The 19,138-nt window shown below is 42.1% G+C and overlaps 1 protein-coding gene across 3 annotated transcripts in view; it reads left to right on the top strand.

Moving 5' to 3' along the window:
- The first annotated feature begins 14,758 nt into the window (after nucleotides 1-14,758).
- Nucleotides 14,759-19,138, top strand: part of LOC105455555 — an 81,898-nt gene continuing 77,518 nt past the window's right edge. For all 3 annotated transcript variants that reach the window (XM_011698977.1, XM_011698968.1, XM_011698960.1), the window contains exon 1: nucleotides 14,759-14,867. Coding sequence is in view for 1 of the 3 variants with exons in the window: in XM_011698960.1 (XP_011697262.1) it covers nucleotides 14,861-14,867 (7 nt within the window). In the remaining 2 variants the exon portion in view is untranslated. The remainder of the gene's footprint in view (nucleotides 14,868-19,138) is intronic.

Here is a 19,138-nt window from a genome sequence, read left to right as displayed (position 1 = left end):
GGCGCGTCTCTTTAAAAAAACACCCACGTTCGCGAGGCTTCCGATACTCTCGAAAAATGTTTTCTCCATCCCTTACTGCGTTAAGCCTTTTTGCAATAACGTTTCCGCGTTATACATGTCTCATGCGGCAAATAATTGAATGATGATCATGCATGACGCTACTTTATGCAACATGCACGAATTAAACGCGTTCACACATTAGTATATTGAATTTTGTTCAAGCCCAAGAAAATAATTTATGAAATTTATGTATTAATTCAATACCCAAAAATAATTAATAAAATTAATTCAGATATAAATTTTCTTAGCATGAAAATAATAATTTATAAACGATACGCGCAAAGATCGAAAAGCGCTACGATATTCCCCGAGTTACGTAAAAAATAGAATCGGCCGCAGTGTTTTTTTTTTTATTTACACATATATATTTTTAGAATTTATCGCGTTAATGTCAATCGGTTTTCGTTATGTATGGATGGCCTAGTGACGTGTGATCGACCGATTCGTTCGCATATAACGTGATTAATGACTTCTGCAAGAATTATTGGCCGCGGGGACGCCATTTGAAAATGAGGAAAAAATGCGTGGCCAAAAATTACCGTCATCATAGATTCTTCGTGATTCTTTGACGAACGCCGACTGTCGCGACAATGAGAATGAACGTGCAGTTTCGACAAATTAAAAATTAAAAAGTAATCGCATTATTCTCACGCTTCCACGCTGCATGCATTTCTGCATACTAATTTGTTGTATTGAAACGTGCGTGTAGAAATTATTTTTTTTATGTCGACAGGGCACCGTAACTTGTTTCGGTATATGCGCTTAAAGACGTTTTAATCGCTGTGATTACCGGCAGCTGCTTTAAATGCGTCTCATTATGAATTTAAGTAAGGCCGAGGTAAATTACGAGGTTCATAACTTTCCAGATTATTCGCCGTTGCGATGCGCTAGTCTATCAATTTACGTTTTAATGCTTTTCGTGCATAAGCACCAGCGCGGCGGCGCATCCTATACTAAGAATATCTATACATATATGTATAACTGCAATTTAGGTTGGAAATCTTTTTGCATCCGCGCACCGCGGTCGACTATCGGTAACCGGGAATAAATCGTTCGTCCGCTTTTTATAGCCGCGTAATAAAAATTTGTTTCTAAATACAAGGAGGTTAATATCACAGGACGCGCTTTATTATTCATAATCGTCTGGTTTTAGTGGTGGAAACTTGGTGCGATCAGTTTGTACAACGTGCACGCTGATGCCTATCGATCGGTAACTTTATTCCAACTCAGCTAATGGAACCGTGGGACGTAATTCGGCGATGTGACATAATGTTAACCAAGCACGCGTATCTTATTGAGTCCGCCGGTTTCCGGGCAGCCGGCTAATGAACTATAATTATGTAAGCCCAAATATTGCTTTAATTACACATGTCACCGTGTACAATGTTTTCGGGGTTTCCTCGTCATGCCAACTCTGTCGATTGATGGCGTCATTAGTATTCTTCGTAACGCGCTATCCAAGAAATTCTCTCTTCTCTTTAACGACCTGTCCTATTAACGTAATTTATTAACTAGCGGGACACGCTTATCCCTACGCGCTTCGGTATATTCGTCCTGATTCGCTCATTTGTTTGCGCCCGTATATTCAGTAGCAGACTCCACAATTTTTAATTGCGCCTGCAATTGTTCGTGATACGCTGTTACGGATATTCTGCAACTCGTTTTGACGTTGCATTTTTAATTATTAAACTATTTTGACGACTGCTCGCATTGGCCTGATAAAAATAAAGGCAGATACCCCAGCTAATAAATTGTATACAATTTATTCGAGAGAATCAACGTTCGTTAATTGATTCTTCCGATTTGCCGTATGATATACGTCGCGCATTTGAACAATATTTTTCCAGTCGGAATTTTGCAATACTTTTCCTCGGCTCTCTCCTCGCATACCAACAATAAGTCACTCACGAAACAGCGCGGCGCTCCGAAAAAGTTTATCGTTAAAAACGTTAATAAATAACGTAATGCGCGTGTGATGCATAAAATCGACACGCAACGGCTCAAATCCGATTTCGCGTTTTGTCATTGACTATTCAAAATAACAATCTCGTACCACGTATATATACGCACCCCGTCCCCGTTTCTCGATGCATATACGACAATCCGTGTAAGTGGCAAATTACTAAACCCAATAGTCGCGCCTGATATGCGTTCAATAATTAAGTCGACCGGCATTACGTAACGTAGCTATGCTATAATAATCGTGTCTACGATTGAGGGCCGCTCGTGTGTAATTCGATATGATTATTCATTGCGGCAGGTGAATGCGACGGTAACTCCGCCGGTGATTAAAATAATTGGGAGCCGTGACCGCACGGCATCGAATCTCCGTTACAACCGAGTAATAATAAACACTTCCACATCAGGATTTTCGAGGAAAACGCTTCCGTCCTCGGGGAATGTTTCATAAAACATCCCGGTCCGCGTGAATTATTATTCGTGGCGGGCGATTGTATACCAACCCGGTCATTGGCGATATTATGCTAATGACGACGTTCATCCGGTCGACTCTTATCGGGAATCTCAACGTTCACCTTTGCTTTTTTTTTTGCAAAGTTTCTGCAGTTTTTAAATTCATCAAGAGAGATAATCGTGAATTCCGTCAAAGAAATTAAATTAAACAATCAATAAAGTGTCCAAGTCTCCAAAATCGTAACATCGGATGCTATTAGATTTTCGAATAAAATTTTGAAAAATGACAATTTTGTTAGTTTGCACGATAAGAAAAATGATTTATTAGGATTTGATTTGTGGTTATTCATTTGGGACTAACCGATTATTGCACTTAATTGCGAATATGTCTAAATATCATAGCATTAAAATTTCGCAATGTAGTCTGCAATATAATCTATACATTAACTTAATAATAACAAACTCGGCAATAATTTTTCGTATACTGACCAGTATTAGTGCACCGGCAAATATTTTTCTCGTGTTGCAATGCATAACCCAATATAAGTAATCTAAAAAAATGTCTCTCGGACTGGACCCTTCTCTATCCATACATAAATACTACAGCCTTCTGTAATTTAACGAATACTAAAAGCTTGGCCATATTTTTTTTCCACGCTCCGAAACCCGCCCGCAGAGCGCATCAATTATTGATGGAAATTCGGCAGTTGCCAAGTTTGGAAATAAATTCGTAAACTTCGTCGCATGCGCTCCACGAGCGTTGTGATTTATCTACAAGTGTCTCGAGACTTCCCCAAATATAATCTCGATTTGCACTTCGACTCCGACGTTCATCGTTGTGTTTTTCCAATTAGAAATTACGCGGGAAGAAGGGGGTACGCAACGACGCGAGTTGGATGATCCGAAAGAGTCAGAGGAAGTGCGTTTCTATCGATGTAATTCGATAAACGAGTGCGTTGATAGTCGGCTGGGATGGTCGGAAGGCAGGCAATTGGCATCGATACTTTCGATAGGTCGACGCGTGTACGGCACCCTGATCCGGTTCGTTTCTCCGAGTGCTACTACGGTTCGACGCAGCACGAGGGAAGGAGAGAAAACGAGGGTGTGAGGAAGAGTACCCGTGGAGGGGATGGGAACGACGAGAGGTAGCCGTGGAGAACACTCGCGGGAGACGATGCGGGGGAGGTTAGCTACGGTAATTAGTGAGAACGTATCGTAATTAGAGAAAATGCCACGTTTAATTGCTAATTGAGTTTCTGGCTGATGCGAGATCTAATTTTAATCACCTAATTACGTGACTACAGGCTGCGGGCTACGGGCAGCCGCCACCCTCGACCTCCTGCGAATGTGCCTGGCTACCGTGGCGTTCTGCGGCCGTATAAGTACTCGTCTAGTCGAATTGTAACGGGTGATACGCCACCAGTGCTGGTTAAAGACCGGAACATTTCACAGAACTCGGCCGGAAAGCCAGCCGCTCGTGACGCGTGTCGTTAATGCAGAATATTCTTCGGGCTTTGAAAATTTCGTGTTGACTGCAATTCTTTAATTCTTCCTCTCCCTTTTACGCTCGTTAAATTTCATACCGAAATCATAACGTTTATGAAGCATCAGATATTATCAAAATATTAAATGAAGAATAATACGTAAACGTAAGTCATTCATAAAAGAGAGAAAAAGAGAGGGAGAGAAAGATTTTATTTACAATTATCGTCCGACAGAAGTGCAATACAGTTGAAGGAATGAATCTTTAAGGTATACTCGTGGGGTGGAAAGTATGAATGCTACTTGAATTAACGAAGGTTCCGTGGGAACACAGCAGGTTGCTCCGTTTGTATATCGAGACACACGGTATACGGGCTCGTAACTTCCAGTCAGCTTCCTTCGTACGTGTACGTACATTTGAAGCGAATACGGGGAAATGTGGTTAGAAATTACATGCCGGGCGCTTATATACAGCGGTACGGAGCGTGGAACAGGGGCTCTTATTAACGCGTGTATTAGCTATGCCGACTCACCCTTCTAATCTATACCCGACCTCGCGCCACGCGATTATTGGTTTCACGCGAGGACGGGTAGCTACATTATGCCTACAGGCTGATGCTAATTTCGGATACGACCGTGTTTCTAATCTGCGGATTCGCCGGTCTCTTTATTAACAGATTCTCGGGGCAAACGTTGACGCGCACAGGACGCCCCCGTATCTTTATTAATGATTATACGTCAATGATATAATGGTTCCTCGAACTCATGTCTGTCTTAACTTAATCCTTCCTTTCACTGCGTGTCTTCGTTCATCTTATTCCCTGCGTTATGACCGCTGTATCGCAGAAAATGAACGATCAGATTATTAAATCAACAACATCGGATGTTTAAAAAATATTTAAAATACACTTTTCTCATCGATATCTTGAAGTATGTGTAGAAACAACAATGTACGACGCGACAATACGTTATTCTACATTTATTAAGCAATTAAGATATTATCGGTCGGATATGAACATGTGTAATGTATACACGGTTAACCGAATGACCGGTAATAAGCGGCGTCTAACGAAGATAATTCGCTTACCATGATTCCATCGTCGTTCATGGAAAATATACCGAAATTTTAGTTTACCTTAAAAGCCTTCACTTTCCCTCAAACGTCCCGGGTAATGACATTGAAAAATTACATTAGAGACGATGAAAGGGAGTGCGGGATAGAGTTCGTGTTCGCCAGAGTCGACGGGGCTCTTGCTTTTCCTTCCATTTAAAATAAAAATGCCGCTATCGCGCGCGCGGATCGAACTTTCAATTCAAAACTCATCTAGCTACTCGATTTCAATCGTTTTGCCTTGCTATGCCGACTCTCATGAACCATTGCCAAAAGAAAATCTTATATACCATTAGTTTATTCTTTCTGTGCCGCCATTTTTATTTTCCATTTCTTGAATTCTAAAATTCTGATAGATTTAATGGCGGATAATTTTATCCTCAAAGAATCGTAAACCGATTACTAAAGAATCTTACAAAAATGACGCAGCGTTAAAGATAATGTAAAAAAAAAGATCATCTTTATGTAGTGCAAGCTTCATATTTTATATGAAAGAAAAATCCAACATATTGTGCAGTATAAAGGAAAATATTTAACTATCATGTATTCGTCTCTGATTATTCGCTACAATACAGCCCGTGTGTAATAGGTCGACAATAAATAATTAACGGTTCATAAAAGTCTTAATCTTCAAAGAAATAAAACGCCGTCACGATAGCTTTAAGTTAAGTTTCACCCACTCGTTCGTTCCGACCGTGCCAGCTTTTCAATGCCGGTCAAGCCGCCGAGACTCGCCAGTTCACAAAGCACAGACGAACTCTCGCTCGTCGACACTGAGAGCCCGTAATTAAAAATGTCAAAGTAACGGGGAAAGACCCGCCTAAGAATTGCAAAATCGTCGAGCACCTTATTCGCCCATGTACCCGTCGGTCCTAATTTCCAGACAATATACCTTCCTGATCGATAAGCCATGCTCTGGTTAAGTTGCCCTAGCGCAATTATGATCTATACATGATTAGCTTAAAAGCTAAGTAGGATTTAAGTAATATCGAACTTTGTTATACCATTCATATTGTTCGTATACTTTGAATAGTCTATTATTGAATATTCTATTTCAGAGAGAATAGATATCTTCCTTAATGCAAATTTTGAAATAAAATAATATCTCTTTCACATTATCTCGGAAAACACTTGTTGACGCGCCGAAAATGTAATGTTCGTAAAGCGCCTCGAGAACTCAAGAATGATAGCCGCGAGATATCGAACGAGATACCAGCGACAATGTCGTTCGCAAAAAAACGGCAGCTCGTCGCACATTCCATCTTTCTTCCATGCGCGCGCTCTTAAAGTGGATGTAAAAACAAAAAAAATGGAGCGCCTTATTGTGCGCCGGTGAGACTGCGACTCAAAGGCTTAGAGCTTTATACGTGGCTGTGCCTATGTGCGGCCACAACGGCGCGAAGGGTATACGCGCGAGGGGGATGGTGGTGGTTACTGCACACCGTGTATGGCCGCGTATACGTGCACCCTCGTCAAAGAGGCGGGGTGACGGAGGGGAGAAAAATACACCTAGCTACCTCGTTCATTTTTATCCCCTAAAGCAATTTCAGCATTGTTTTAAAATAGTACTTAGCAGGGTCATTGTATTATGCATGCGCCCTCGGTCTAGTGGACTGCGCTGGTGTGCGAGAACACTTGATTCCTCGCGCACGTGAGCCTCGCCCCATTGTTAACTCAGGAGGAGCGGCCGGCGGTGGGGTATGGCGCGGGTCGGAAGAGGGTAGCAGAAGGGATTTTCTTGGCCAAGATTTTTTTTTCACGGTGCTTACTTTGCTCATGAAACGCATCGCGCGCGGATGGATTTAGCGGACGGATTTAGCGCGGCCTCCGGGAAGAAGTTCAGGCTGACTCGACCCGGTTGATCAAATTTTAGAGATTTGAATATTTCACGTTCTGCAATCGCGTGGAATTCACTCGGTATTATTATGATAAGATTCACTCGGCGAGTTATCCGCACCTCAAGCGTCCGCATTTTTTGACTTGCCTGCTGGCGCTGCCGACGAAGTCGATTTACTATTGTCTGGCGACCTGGTAGTCGAGCGACTGCCTACTCGACAAAGCAATATTGTATTCGAAAGAGAGCACCGCTCATGCCCGCGGTAAGGTTCCGAGGACTCTCATGAGAGATAAAGGCTTGCATATACTTACTAAGTACATGTACTAGTATTTCTGCGAGCCGCTAAAATTTTGTCCATCTAATAAGATTGCCAACAACGTCGCGCCGATGCATCTTTCGAATCTTTACTGCATTGCGTGACTATATCTTGAGCTTATAATTAAGGAGTCGCGATTTCCCCGTAAAGAACTTTATGTCCTTCACTTAAATTGCAATTCAATGTTATATAATGAGCTAAGTTTTAATTTTAACAACTACTAATTAGATGTTTGTTATCTGAATCGTTGTGAGTGTCGTAAAAATCCGCGAAATGTCGATTTCAATGTTCGTACATTTAATCTTCGAGACTACAATTGACAAAAGCGTACGTCACGGCTTAGCGGCATCGTAAAGGGTAACGACAATTTCAAAACTACGATGTTAAGCACTTGGTTAGGAGCGCGCGTGGCCAAAGGCGCTAGAACTGCTCTCTCGCGTTCATTGTTCGCCGCCTACATCCCCTACCGCCCGAATTCCTTGTCCCCTTCGTCGTGTATATCCCCGCCAACCCTCCCGGCAAATCTCTCGCCCCGACCAGTCATGCTTCTCGCTCTCGTCTCCATCGCCTGCATAGCCGAGCTTCGCGAGGGGCTCATTTTCATTAAGAATTAAAGTTGAAGTCCGAGGGAAAAAAGTTTCTATTCGCCTTTTCCATGCAAATGAGATCGCGCTATCTCGCGCGCGCACGAAACTATCTCGATTCGAGCTAATGCGGAACCGCGAGGATTCACCGTCGGCTCCTCCCGAGATAAAAAAAACTTTGTCCGGGATCTTCCGGGGTCTGGACGTGAATCATTAGCGAATCACCGCGTCGGGATGTGCCCACTTTTCTTGATCAGCCGAATTAAATAGATTAATCCGCTTGCGGATTAAGATCCCGTCGCGCAGATAATTATTTAGTTGAGGACACGGTGTTGATAATTGACGCTCGTTAGTGACGTCGATAGTGGCACGCGCGCTGTTGTTTCTTCAGTGTCTTGAGACATACATCCCCCAAAATGGCAAATTATCGTACAAATCGACGCGCTTTTGCCCACGTCTCAGATACGCGGCGAAAATTAATTAATTCGTTTAGCAAACAAAACGGCGGATATCGACACTGCAGGTAGCACTCGCGAAACAATCAGAATGGAATTTAAGCTTGCATGGTGCTCCTGCGTAGTTGCACCATGTATTTCTCACTTCGGCGTCGTCTGTAACACCGATAATTAAGCGACTGCTCTAATGAATCCCTATTCGCATGACTAATTTGCGCGATAAACTGACTAAATAATAATCCGCGATATTTCTCCCCGGGGGAAAGCCTGGCGCGGTCGGTTGGCTGCACCACATTGTGAAATATATCGGCAAAGCATATTATCGAAGTGCTCCCGTATCAGGGCTAATTTGACAGATCAACATATCCAATACATCTTCAAGAACGATCCGCGTTTTATGAATGTTTTTAGCGAACAACCAATTCCTGCCAATCTTGTATTTCGTAAAGCGAGCTAATTACCAATATATTATAAATGTCACAAACGTTTGGGAATATTATGTTTTATATTAGAACAGTTGTGTGTGCGAAAATTACATCTGTCGCATAAATTACGAAAATTTCGAACGAAACTGAAATTTCGGTTCATCGGCTACCGGCTCGTGAAATCATATTATACAGCAAACGTCCTCAACAATCGAATCTAAAACTGTAAGAATGCAAACGCTTCGTATATCGAGTTTGACTTCAAAGGCCGCATCGGCGTTTAATTAACTCGCAGCCGCGAGAGATGAGAAGACGCAAACGCACCGGACAAAGCGGCGCTTGAATTGATGCGCCGCTACACTTTTGGCGCGCTGATATTTTTCTACATGCGATTCCCGCGGCCCGACAAAACGACCTCATTCATCCGGTCCATTAGCCTTGAGTGCGAGCATATTTTTCGGCGAATTCCGAAAGCGTCCCGGTGCGCGGCCCGCTTCCGCCGCTCCGAAATGAGAGACCGTGACCATCGACGTAGAGCGCATTTTGTTAATTGAAATCGTTTCATCGATCACGAGCAACAAATAGGCCCTTTACGCAATGAGGGAACGGGGAGGAGGAGTTGTTGCCTGACACGGAAGAGAGGGACGGACGGGTGGGGCGGAGGGGAGGGTACCGATGATACGCGAACACATATTTAGGGGGGGACTTTAAGCTCGTGACAAATGCTCCGGCGTCACGAATCGTTTTCCTAGGCATCGTATAAATTAATAATTACCCCGGCGTCGCCATTATCGGAATTAATGCCGCCGATATTATGCCGGTTGTTTTCCCGATAATTCACCGCGTACGTTGATACAGTTTGATCAGAAAAATCGTAGGACCTGAACGCGGCGCAAGTTTTGTCCCGGCTCGCCCGCGTTCGACCACGCCGTGCGATTAGACGCTGCGAATTTTCGGGGTGGTCTCGCGAGCTTCTTGATTAAATCGGATCGGACAGTTTTTGACGGACGAACCGACGCGCGACTCACCCGCCGAGCCCGCCGGTTATTTAATATTCGCTCGGCGCGAGGTGTCAATAAAATAACGATCTCCCATCAGGGTGTCACGAGAGACGAGATAAATATGGGTATTTGAGCGCGGCAGATAATGCAAACAAACCAACGGTGAGTTATGTTTCCCGCTGTATATACGGTTTGTCCGCAATTGCGATACGCTCCCCGTTAAATTTGCTTTGAATTACCGCCGATAGTGCGACATGGCCCGGGTTATTATTAGTCCGTGATTCGCGTACGGTCCATTAACATGACCTTGCGGCGTCGACATTTTCAATCCCGACCGAAGCCGCTTCCTGAAGATCTCGACCGGTTCCTTGCGATATCATCTTCTCCATGCACTTCCTCGCTCTCCTCTCTCCGTCTCTCTCGAAAGAAATTGGAGGAAAAATATACCTTATATTAAAAGAGTTAGAGGAGAGTTTTCTATAAATTTAATTTTAGGTGCGGCTGTTGGTTTTTCGAGAGTTTTGTAACGCGCGCGAACATGTAAATTTTTATCTTAATATTTTACATCTATTTTAATGTGAGGCAGCTTATAAATATTGAAAGAGATTTAAACTCTTTCATAACAGTCTTTCATAACAATTCACGTCAGTGTGTATGTCGTTAATACTCTACAAACCTAGTCTTTATTGCTTTATATATTTCTTAAACGAGAACGACCGGCGTGGCGCTTTATCGCGACGTGAGTCCCGACACGACCGCGGTAGGTAGGTAGGTAGATAGGCGATACCAAGATGCCATGATAGCCATCGAGCTGGATGTCTTGACGGTGGGGAGCAGGATGATCTTACGATCCACGATGTCAAGTGATTACAGCTATTTTGTGCCACTTGTACTTATTAGGGGTGATACGCCAGTCCGAGCGACCATTATGAGTGCCATCTGAATCTCGGCCTCTTGAATGCCTCCATTTACCATTAAGCACATTACTATTATCCTATCACGCGCTCACTCGGCCAAAGGGACTTCTTTGATTTGGCCATGATGCACGAAGCCATTTGTGCAAAGTGGCCGTTCATTACTAAATTATGCCGGTTTTATAGCATTACATTAAACCCAGCCTCGGCCGTGCCGTAGGTACGGGACCTTCGAAAAAACTCGCGTTAAGCAGGGGTTACTCGTGCGAGTTTTCGCCATTCTGATTTTTTCCCCTCTCCCCCCTCGCTTCTTTTATTTTCCCTGTCTCTCTCTCCCTCGTTTTCGCGTAAGCGCATCAAGCACACTGTGGACTCCCAAGCGTTTGTTCCGAGCACGCGGCCACTTAGCTCCCTCCTCTAATAACCGCAACACTGTTACCGACAGTCGTGTCTGTAATGCGCATATAATTAATGATAATAATGCGGCCGCGAGCGGCGGACTACATCGCTCCGCCTGGTTTTTGTCCGTTGCACGATACGCTCCGTAATGAACCACCAAAGATGTCAGAACCAGTTCTGTATCTGCTTTCGGTCGCAACATCGGCGAACGTATACGAGTCTGTTGGATTACAGATGCGAACGTTTACCCGTGATTCAGCCGCATAATGAACACCGTCGAGTTGTCACTAAAGAATATTTATAGCCGTTTGATACAGACATTACGAAGAGAACGCTAATTCTATCGACATTAGAAATGTCGCCGATGATTATCGAGTTGCGCGAAATGCAATAGAATAAAACGTAATAAAATAATACATAATAAAACCGTTCGATATAAAAAAGTCAAGCACTCTGGATTCGATCGAAGATATGAGACGGTAATTGCTAGAGATTATATTACACAAATATATAGCATTAGATTACATCATTATGCAATCTAATACTGTATCATTATTATGTCGTCATTATACAATCATTATGTATCTAATAAATATAAGTCTCTCTCTTATATTCGCGCTCTTATTTTATCCGAAATAATTTAGTTTACAGACTATTATTTCTCGAAACGAATTTTGCGGGTTACGCTTTAATTACATCTCCCCCTTTCTCTCTCTCTCTCTCTCCCTTTCTCTTCGATTTTAATCTAGTGTAGCAACCATCGCCTGCACGAACAATGCGATACACTCGGGACACGCGTATTCGTAACAGCGTATATATACTCAATATTTCCATTCGCTTCGAACGTTTCACTTACGAGACGAGACGATCCCGCCGCCCGCCGCTCGCGGTGCGCTGGGACCGTCGAATTTTTCGTGCTGCCACGGCAGCGTGCATGCCGCGTAGGATGCTTTGGGTACAAAACACGTGTCGGTAATTCAGCACAAACAGTCGCCATATAACTTTTATTTGCAAGATCGACGAGTAGCCTGATTGCAATCAGGCAAACGTGACCGAAAAATCCCAACGTGCGTTTCATATGGAGACCCAGTTTCGCCAGCGGCGACGCACTTTATTTCCTCCCTTTCTCTACGGCTTTATATCGCGTAATACATACTTTATGCCGCGGCATTAAGGGGTGCCGCTGCCCCCTGCCTCCCCCCCCTTCTCCCTCTCTCTTTCTCTCTTCCTCCCTCCCTCATCTCGGACACGTACGGCCCAGGCTCGTATTTTGAATACGGGCTGTCCGCCGAAGATAACCAACGGCCTAGCTTGACCATCCCCTCGCACCCTGACGACCACAGCACCCGCCGGGGGTGCGCAGCGATGATCCAGCGGCTTTTAATAATATTTCCGAATTTTTTTCCTGACTCACTGCCGCGGCTCATAGACGATTCTCTGTGACATTTTTTGCGCGGTACGCTAATCCCAAAGTATTGCGCTCTTTTTGAAAGCGATTTGTGAAATATAAATAGACGGTAGCGCATCGAAATGACTTTTGCTTGTGTCACACGGTTTAGCTCGCGGGAATATTTGAATTTTTTCCGCTCGTCCCGGATGCTATCTTTGCACGACCTTTTCCATTTGCTGGCTCTCGAAAAGCTAAGTACAACATGTCCGCGATTTGTTAGCAGGATTTTTTTAAGTTGATCCCTTAACTTCATAGCGTACGCTTACACATTACACGTCTGATATCATTTCCTCTCGGGTTCGTTACTTTAATAAATAAAATTCGAAAGTTTTAAAGTTTCATAAGATAAAATAATAATATCATATCACTCACCGATATAATACGTAGCGGTGGATTACGTGGTTGCGACTACGTTGAAACTGCCGTTGATCTGTAATACAGAAATACAGAAACATATATAAATTATAGCAATGCTCTGAATAATCAATATCTAGAAAAATATCGTTGCTTGCATATAAAATTATTATTATTATAACTGATTAATTCTGCAAGTAATAAATTTAAAATAATAATTTATTCACCCTAACGGGTTGCTCCGCCGTCGCCCGATATCTTCCAGACCACCTTCTCCTCTCACAACTCGTTCGTTGCACTCGTACAACACAACACTCGTGAAAGAACACTTACTTACGATCGCGCGTAATCATCAACGAGATGGGATAATCGCACGACACTTTGCGCGGCATTCCCGGCGCGAGTTAATTGACGACAAAAAATAACGTGAAACAAATAGGGGTCTCTCTCCGCTCGACACCGCCGCGAATTAAAACAAAAATATAAAAGCTCACACGGCTGCGGATTTCAACAAATCGCAAACACCGAGCTTATGTTACGCAGTTGAAAAATATTAAAACACGGTCTTAATTACGTGATTGCATTCAATCGCGATACCGCGTGACTCTCAAAGTCGATTCGTTTCATGCGACAACCGACAAATTCGAAAATAACTTTGGCATTCTAGTACCGTACGATTTATTATTAATACGTGATGCGTATTAATAAAGTCCTGTGTCAGTCGTAATGAGTCAAATTAAGAGGCAATCATACGTAAGTATACGTCCGAAATTTAATATTGCAAATGTCATATGTATACTTTAAATGCGTACATTTAATGAAATTCACGTATTATAAATAAACGCTCGGTGTCTGTTTTACGTCGCTTGAATCACGCGATCCGCGATACCTATTTACTCCGAAAGTGATGAGCGAATTAACCAAATTACGTCTGGATCAGCGAAAAGTACAAAGCATACCCGATGTGAAAAACATTCTAAGCGTCATTACGGGATTTAATTTATCGTCCGTATAAATACCGCGGTAAAATGATTTCAATTTAATTTACAGTAATTTATAGTTCAACCTAACCTGCAATCGCTCCGCGCGCGCGCGCGCGCGCTATTCTTAAATGAAATAATTAAGCGCGAAATGCTTATTGCTTACTTCGACGAATGATCGAATGTAATTCTGAACGATGGATCGCCTACGGCGATGGAGTCACCCATTCTCGCGAGTTTGCAGTCGTTATATAGTTAACAATCGAATTCGGTGTCTCTTATGCGTCGGCCGCGCGATCGCGTCCCATTGGGTAATGAGGCGACACGCGGAGCGGCTTATCCGGCAACCTGTAAACTCCGAGTCTCGCCGCGCGAATGACAACACGGCCGCGCGGCGACCTTGCGTACGCGCGACGTAACGTGCCGTTACCAAAACAAACACCAAGGCCGTAAACACAAATCGCCCAGTCCAGCCTCGCCACCGCAAAATATTGAACGAATTATGGAATAAATGTACGCCGAAATGTGCGTAAGTTCTTCGCTCCTTTTATTCTAAATTTCGATGAATGAGCCGTAAAGTGCACGTTTTACGCTTCGTTCTACAGAGCTCATTAGCGTCATCTGTCTTGTAAGACAATAACTTTTAGCGTTCTGTTCAACTCTACAAATCGGTGTCGGTTCTTATTTCGTCATCCAGAATCGAAATATGTTTTCTTGTCAATCAGGATTTAAATAATAATATTGCTTCAACATCAAAATGCTCTTGAATGGAATTATTAGATACGATAATGAGGCTCGCTTAAGATAGCGAAGCGCAAAATTTGTTTCACTTATCAAATACAATTTAAAATACAAGGAACGGTAAAAGTCGATATTTATCACGTATATTTACTTTGTAGTACGTAAAATATTTCGTAACGGTGAGATCGACTGGTGTTTGGTAGTGTACGGCACGCACGCAAGGTCGCTGCGCCGCGCGCCGTGTTATTATCATTGACGCGACGATACTCGAGCCTACAGCGGCGCAAAGCCGCTCCCGTGTGTGTTGCTTCATTTACCTATCGGAATCGCATCAAGTACATGCCAGGTATTATTATTTCTTACAATAGTTACAATCAGTGAATTGTCGCGAAAAATAGCAGTACGATTGTCGCACATTTAGAGAAAAACTTTCCTCCTAGTTTCTCAATCGAGTCGCATTTGCAAGTGTCGCCGTTATAGGTTAGTATAGGTTAGATATTGCGAATATCAATAATATTACGATATTTAACGATCAGTATCAAATTGATTTTGTTTATTAAATCATGTCTAGGACTAAGTTTTTCAACACGCTGCTATAAAATAGCGAGCGTCAATCTGCAGGTAAAATTCTCGTACTTAGAATGATATTTCGTATAATGGCATTACGTTACGATCGATCGCATCTACGGCGGCATCTCGGTTATTGTCAGTTCCCGGCTCCCGCGAGGGCCGCGAGATACGTTCGATGTTAATCAATAAAATATTCGATTCAAAGGGAACCCGCCCCTATCGCACGCGTCCGCGAATAAAAATTTGTCCTGATATAAAGTCGGCTCGATTAAAAATTTAGTTGCAGGAAATGTAAACTTTTATTTTCGCTAAAAAAAAATTGTAATTCCCGCAACAAATCTCACCGGTCGTTTCAAATATATTTCGCTTACGGCTGCGCAAATATTTATCCATCGAATCTAATTTTTTTCTGATAAGGATGCGATCGGGCAAATTATTTTCTTTTATCATACGTTTTCTTTTACTGTTGACCGTTCCATTGGTCATCGATACAATGATGTCTACGGAAAGTTACAAAACTTACTTTCCATGTATCTGTCATTTGACATTTTATGTAATATTTTATGCAACAGTCACATAACGATAGAAAATTAGAGCACTTATCATCGTTAAATTTAAATACGTTATAGATAATCGATATCGATATACATATATGTATATACGTACATGTGCTTATACGTATAAGTGTAAACACAACATAAAAATATCTTGGATATATTTATACTGCACAACCAATACATTTATAGCGCGCGAAATAAAATTTTGATTTTCAACCGATATTACATCAGTTTTTATTACGATGACATTCATTGTGCTATAATTTACTGGAAAAAGTCAGCTTTAGCTATTCATTGTAATTTGGTGTTTCCGCTGCTGCTTATTGCTATCTTTTTTCAAAACGCTGTCACGCGTTCGCCACATAATGTAAGAATAAGAGAGTGTCCGGTGCACCCCGGGGGTGGGGGGGAGGGAGTGAAACCACACTGCGGTTCGTTCCAAACGACTCTTTGCAGCCCGCCGACCGCTTCATTATCCCTAAAACTACGGAAAGGCGTACATATGATCGTTTCATTCGCATACAAAGTGAGTCTCCGCGTTCTTATGGTTATTTATCGAGCCGTCGACCCGCGGAAAACCCAGGCAGGGGCGTCCGCGCCGACAAAGGAAAAAAAAGCGTTGCGTATGTGTGGCGCGGGTCGCCGCCATTTCTGATTGAATCCAGGCTTGGAGCTTATATTTTGTCATCCATTGGCGCCGTCGGCGGCATGAGTGCAGCTAAAAGAGTCGAAACGGCGACGGGGGGGTGCCGTAAGGGGTGCAGAAGGGAGCCGTTCGGGGAGTGAGCGCGCTTCGGAATCGAGTGGGGACTGTTTGCCAACGCGAATTTTAAAATCACGAATTTTTAAAAAGCACCCCGCGGCCAGATTCTCTCCGCTAACGCGGTTACGTAGTCTCGATGTGAGTATACGTATATATATAGGTAGATATGTGTACGTTTGTATATATGTATACATATGTATTTGAGTTAGATGTATATGTGTATTTTATATATATCAAATTTTTTTATATATACACATACGTACATATATACATACATACACTTACATACATATTATATATATATATATATATATATATATATATATATGTATATATATGTATGTATATCTACAACGTCGCCGCACTATACGCATTTATCCTGCATATCTGTAAATGCATTGAGCTACACCGGTCCCTCTACCAAAAAATTTGATCATTTTTCACCTTTCTTCTTTCATATCCTATCGAAATACCACATCGGAATGCTTTCGGATATTTCCTTTCTCATTTGCCGCTTTCCTTCCTTCTCATCCCGTTGATGCTATCAATGATGATCCTTTAATTCCTTTTCGATTGCTTATATATTTTGAAAGTAATCTATTTTTTTTTTTTTTTAAATAAACGTTCTAATTTTGAGAAAATCTTTTATCAGATTATAGAATTAATTGTGAAATAATTCAGTGAATAGGCACTTGTTATTTATTTACCGTCTAATCAGTTAAAGTGGCAAAAATTTATTGCTATCTTATCAATATTTTGAAAGAAAAGATCTTTTTCTGGAGTATAATCGAGATTGTATTACGTATCATATTTCGAATTCTCCTTTTATCGTGAAAAAAATGTTACATTCTATTTCTTTTATATACATAAAATTTATCACAGCGATATGATTAGTCATTTTATATTGCGTATTTTCACACAAAGAATAGAGTGTTCTATATTCGCAAAAATAATTACTGTTTACCGAGTAATTAACGTATATGTGAATACCCGGTGGGGTGGGATATACCGCGGGGGAAAGAGAGACCGCGTGAATATTTAGCAACAGGCGCTTCGGCGCAATACGCTTCGCGTATTCGCGGAGGTTCCACTTTATTCGCGAGACAGCTCTATTTTTTATTCGCAAATAAATGTGTCCCCCTAAAAATAATATTTAACGTTCACGTAATGTGGAGCCCGCGGGACGGATGCGAGGAAGGTATATTTTGACAGCGTTGTACCGACGCAATGTTTTTCTTCCCTTCGAGCAACATGGACGCGCGTTGAACTTTGTATTCCGCGCGAGGAGAAAATGATTAAAAACCTCACGGACTATTTATGTTTCGTGCCATCATCCAATTTCGGAATTCGAAGGTAGCTGCGTAACACTGCGAATCTGCCGTCGTTTTTAACCAATAAGAAGATTGTGAGCATCGACAGGTTAACGAGTTTCGTTTGGAATTCGTATTTACTTTTGGGGTATAATCTTTCGAACTATATGAAGAATATTGAAAATAAATAGAAAGTGAGAAGAGAGATTTACTAGCAGCTATGCATAACCCGTATTTTTTCTATTTATTATTCCGTATAGAAAGAAGAATGTCGGTGTTAAGTAACTTAATTCATAAATCAGAATGTGTTAACAAAACTGGGACCACAGTGTTTCGTAACTCTAAAATTATAGCGTTTGCATAAAAAAAATTGTTCCCTTAATAAGACTTCAGTCTGGACGTAAAAGAATTAAAATTTTCATTAAAATTTTGAGAAAATTATTACCTACATTTAATCCATTAATTCGATAACTATATTGATGTCGAAATGTAATATAATATATATACTTAAACTGCGCGAGAAAACTCAGCAGTGGGTGAGCAGCCGGAAAGTTTGGCTAGCCACTTCGCACCCCTTCTCCCTCTCTCTCCCCCCCCTCCATACGTATCGATTCTCGAGGTCAGGCACATGCATAATCTTACCACCACGTACATAATTTCATATGCATGTGTACTAACACACGCGCGCTTTCGTAAAGGGCCCTCCTGCGCACAAGGAAGGGATAGATAGTGGGTTCTATGTACATGCATATATTCCTGCATAAATATATTAGGCCGACGAATACGTTTCGACCGATGGGATCCGAAGAGGGACAGAGACCGCGAGGCAGAAATGGATAGGCTGCCGCGGAGGAGCGAAGAGATCGCCGCATATGAAAGTATCTATGAAGGCACTTTGAATTTTATATCCTGCCGAGGCGGTCAACATTTAAATGAGCCGATCGATCGACATTACCTTGGGATATGACGCGGGTACGCGCCGAAGAGGCGCGTGGCCGGAGGCACGTCGAAGGACGGCGGCAGTCCGAGAAGGGTCGCGAGACGTTTTCAAATTTGCGAGAATTCTTCCCGGAGGAACCGCCGAATTTTTCTCGAGGAATTGAATGTGGTCCACCCTCTTAGACGATAGATGAAATATTCGAGTCTCATTGCGAGAGATTGCGGACAAATTAAAGCTGGTTCTTCCACGCAATATCAATTTTATTTTGACTTGGCAGAATTACGAACTGTAAATTATTTTGCAATTTTCTACGAATAAAATATATACATTTGTATACATTCGAAATAACATTCGTTTATTACATTAATTATTAAAAGAAAATATTTTGAAAATTTATTCGCGATGTTTGGAATGTATGTATAATGCATGTTGACATTGCAAACTGCGCTAAGCGTGAGATATGAATTTTATTAGTAC

Source organism: Wasmannia auropunctata, unplaced genomic scaffold (assembly GCF_000956235.1).
Source record: "Wasmannia auropunctata unplaced genomic scaffold, wasmannia.A_1.0 LD336106.1, whole genome shotgun sequence".
NCBI classification, from domain to species: domain Eukaryota; kingdom Metazoa; phylum Arthropoda; class Insecta; order Hymenoptera; family Formicidae; genus Wasmannia; species Wasmannia auropunctata.
This window is presented reverse-complemented; position numbering and strand designations above follow the sequence as displayed.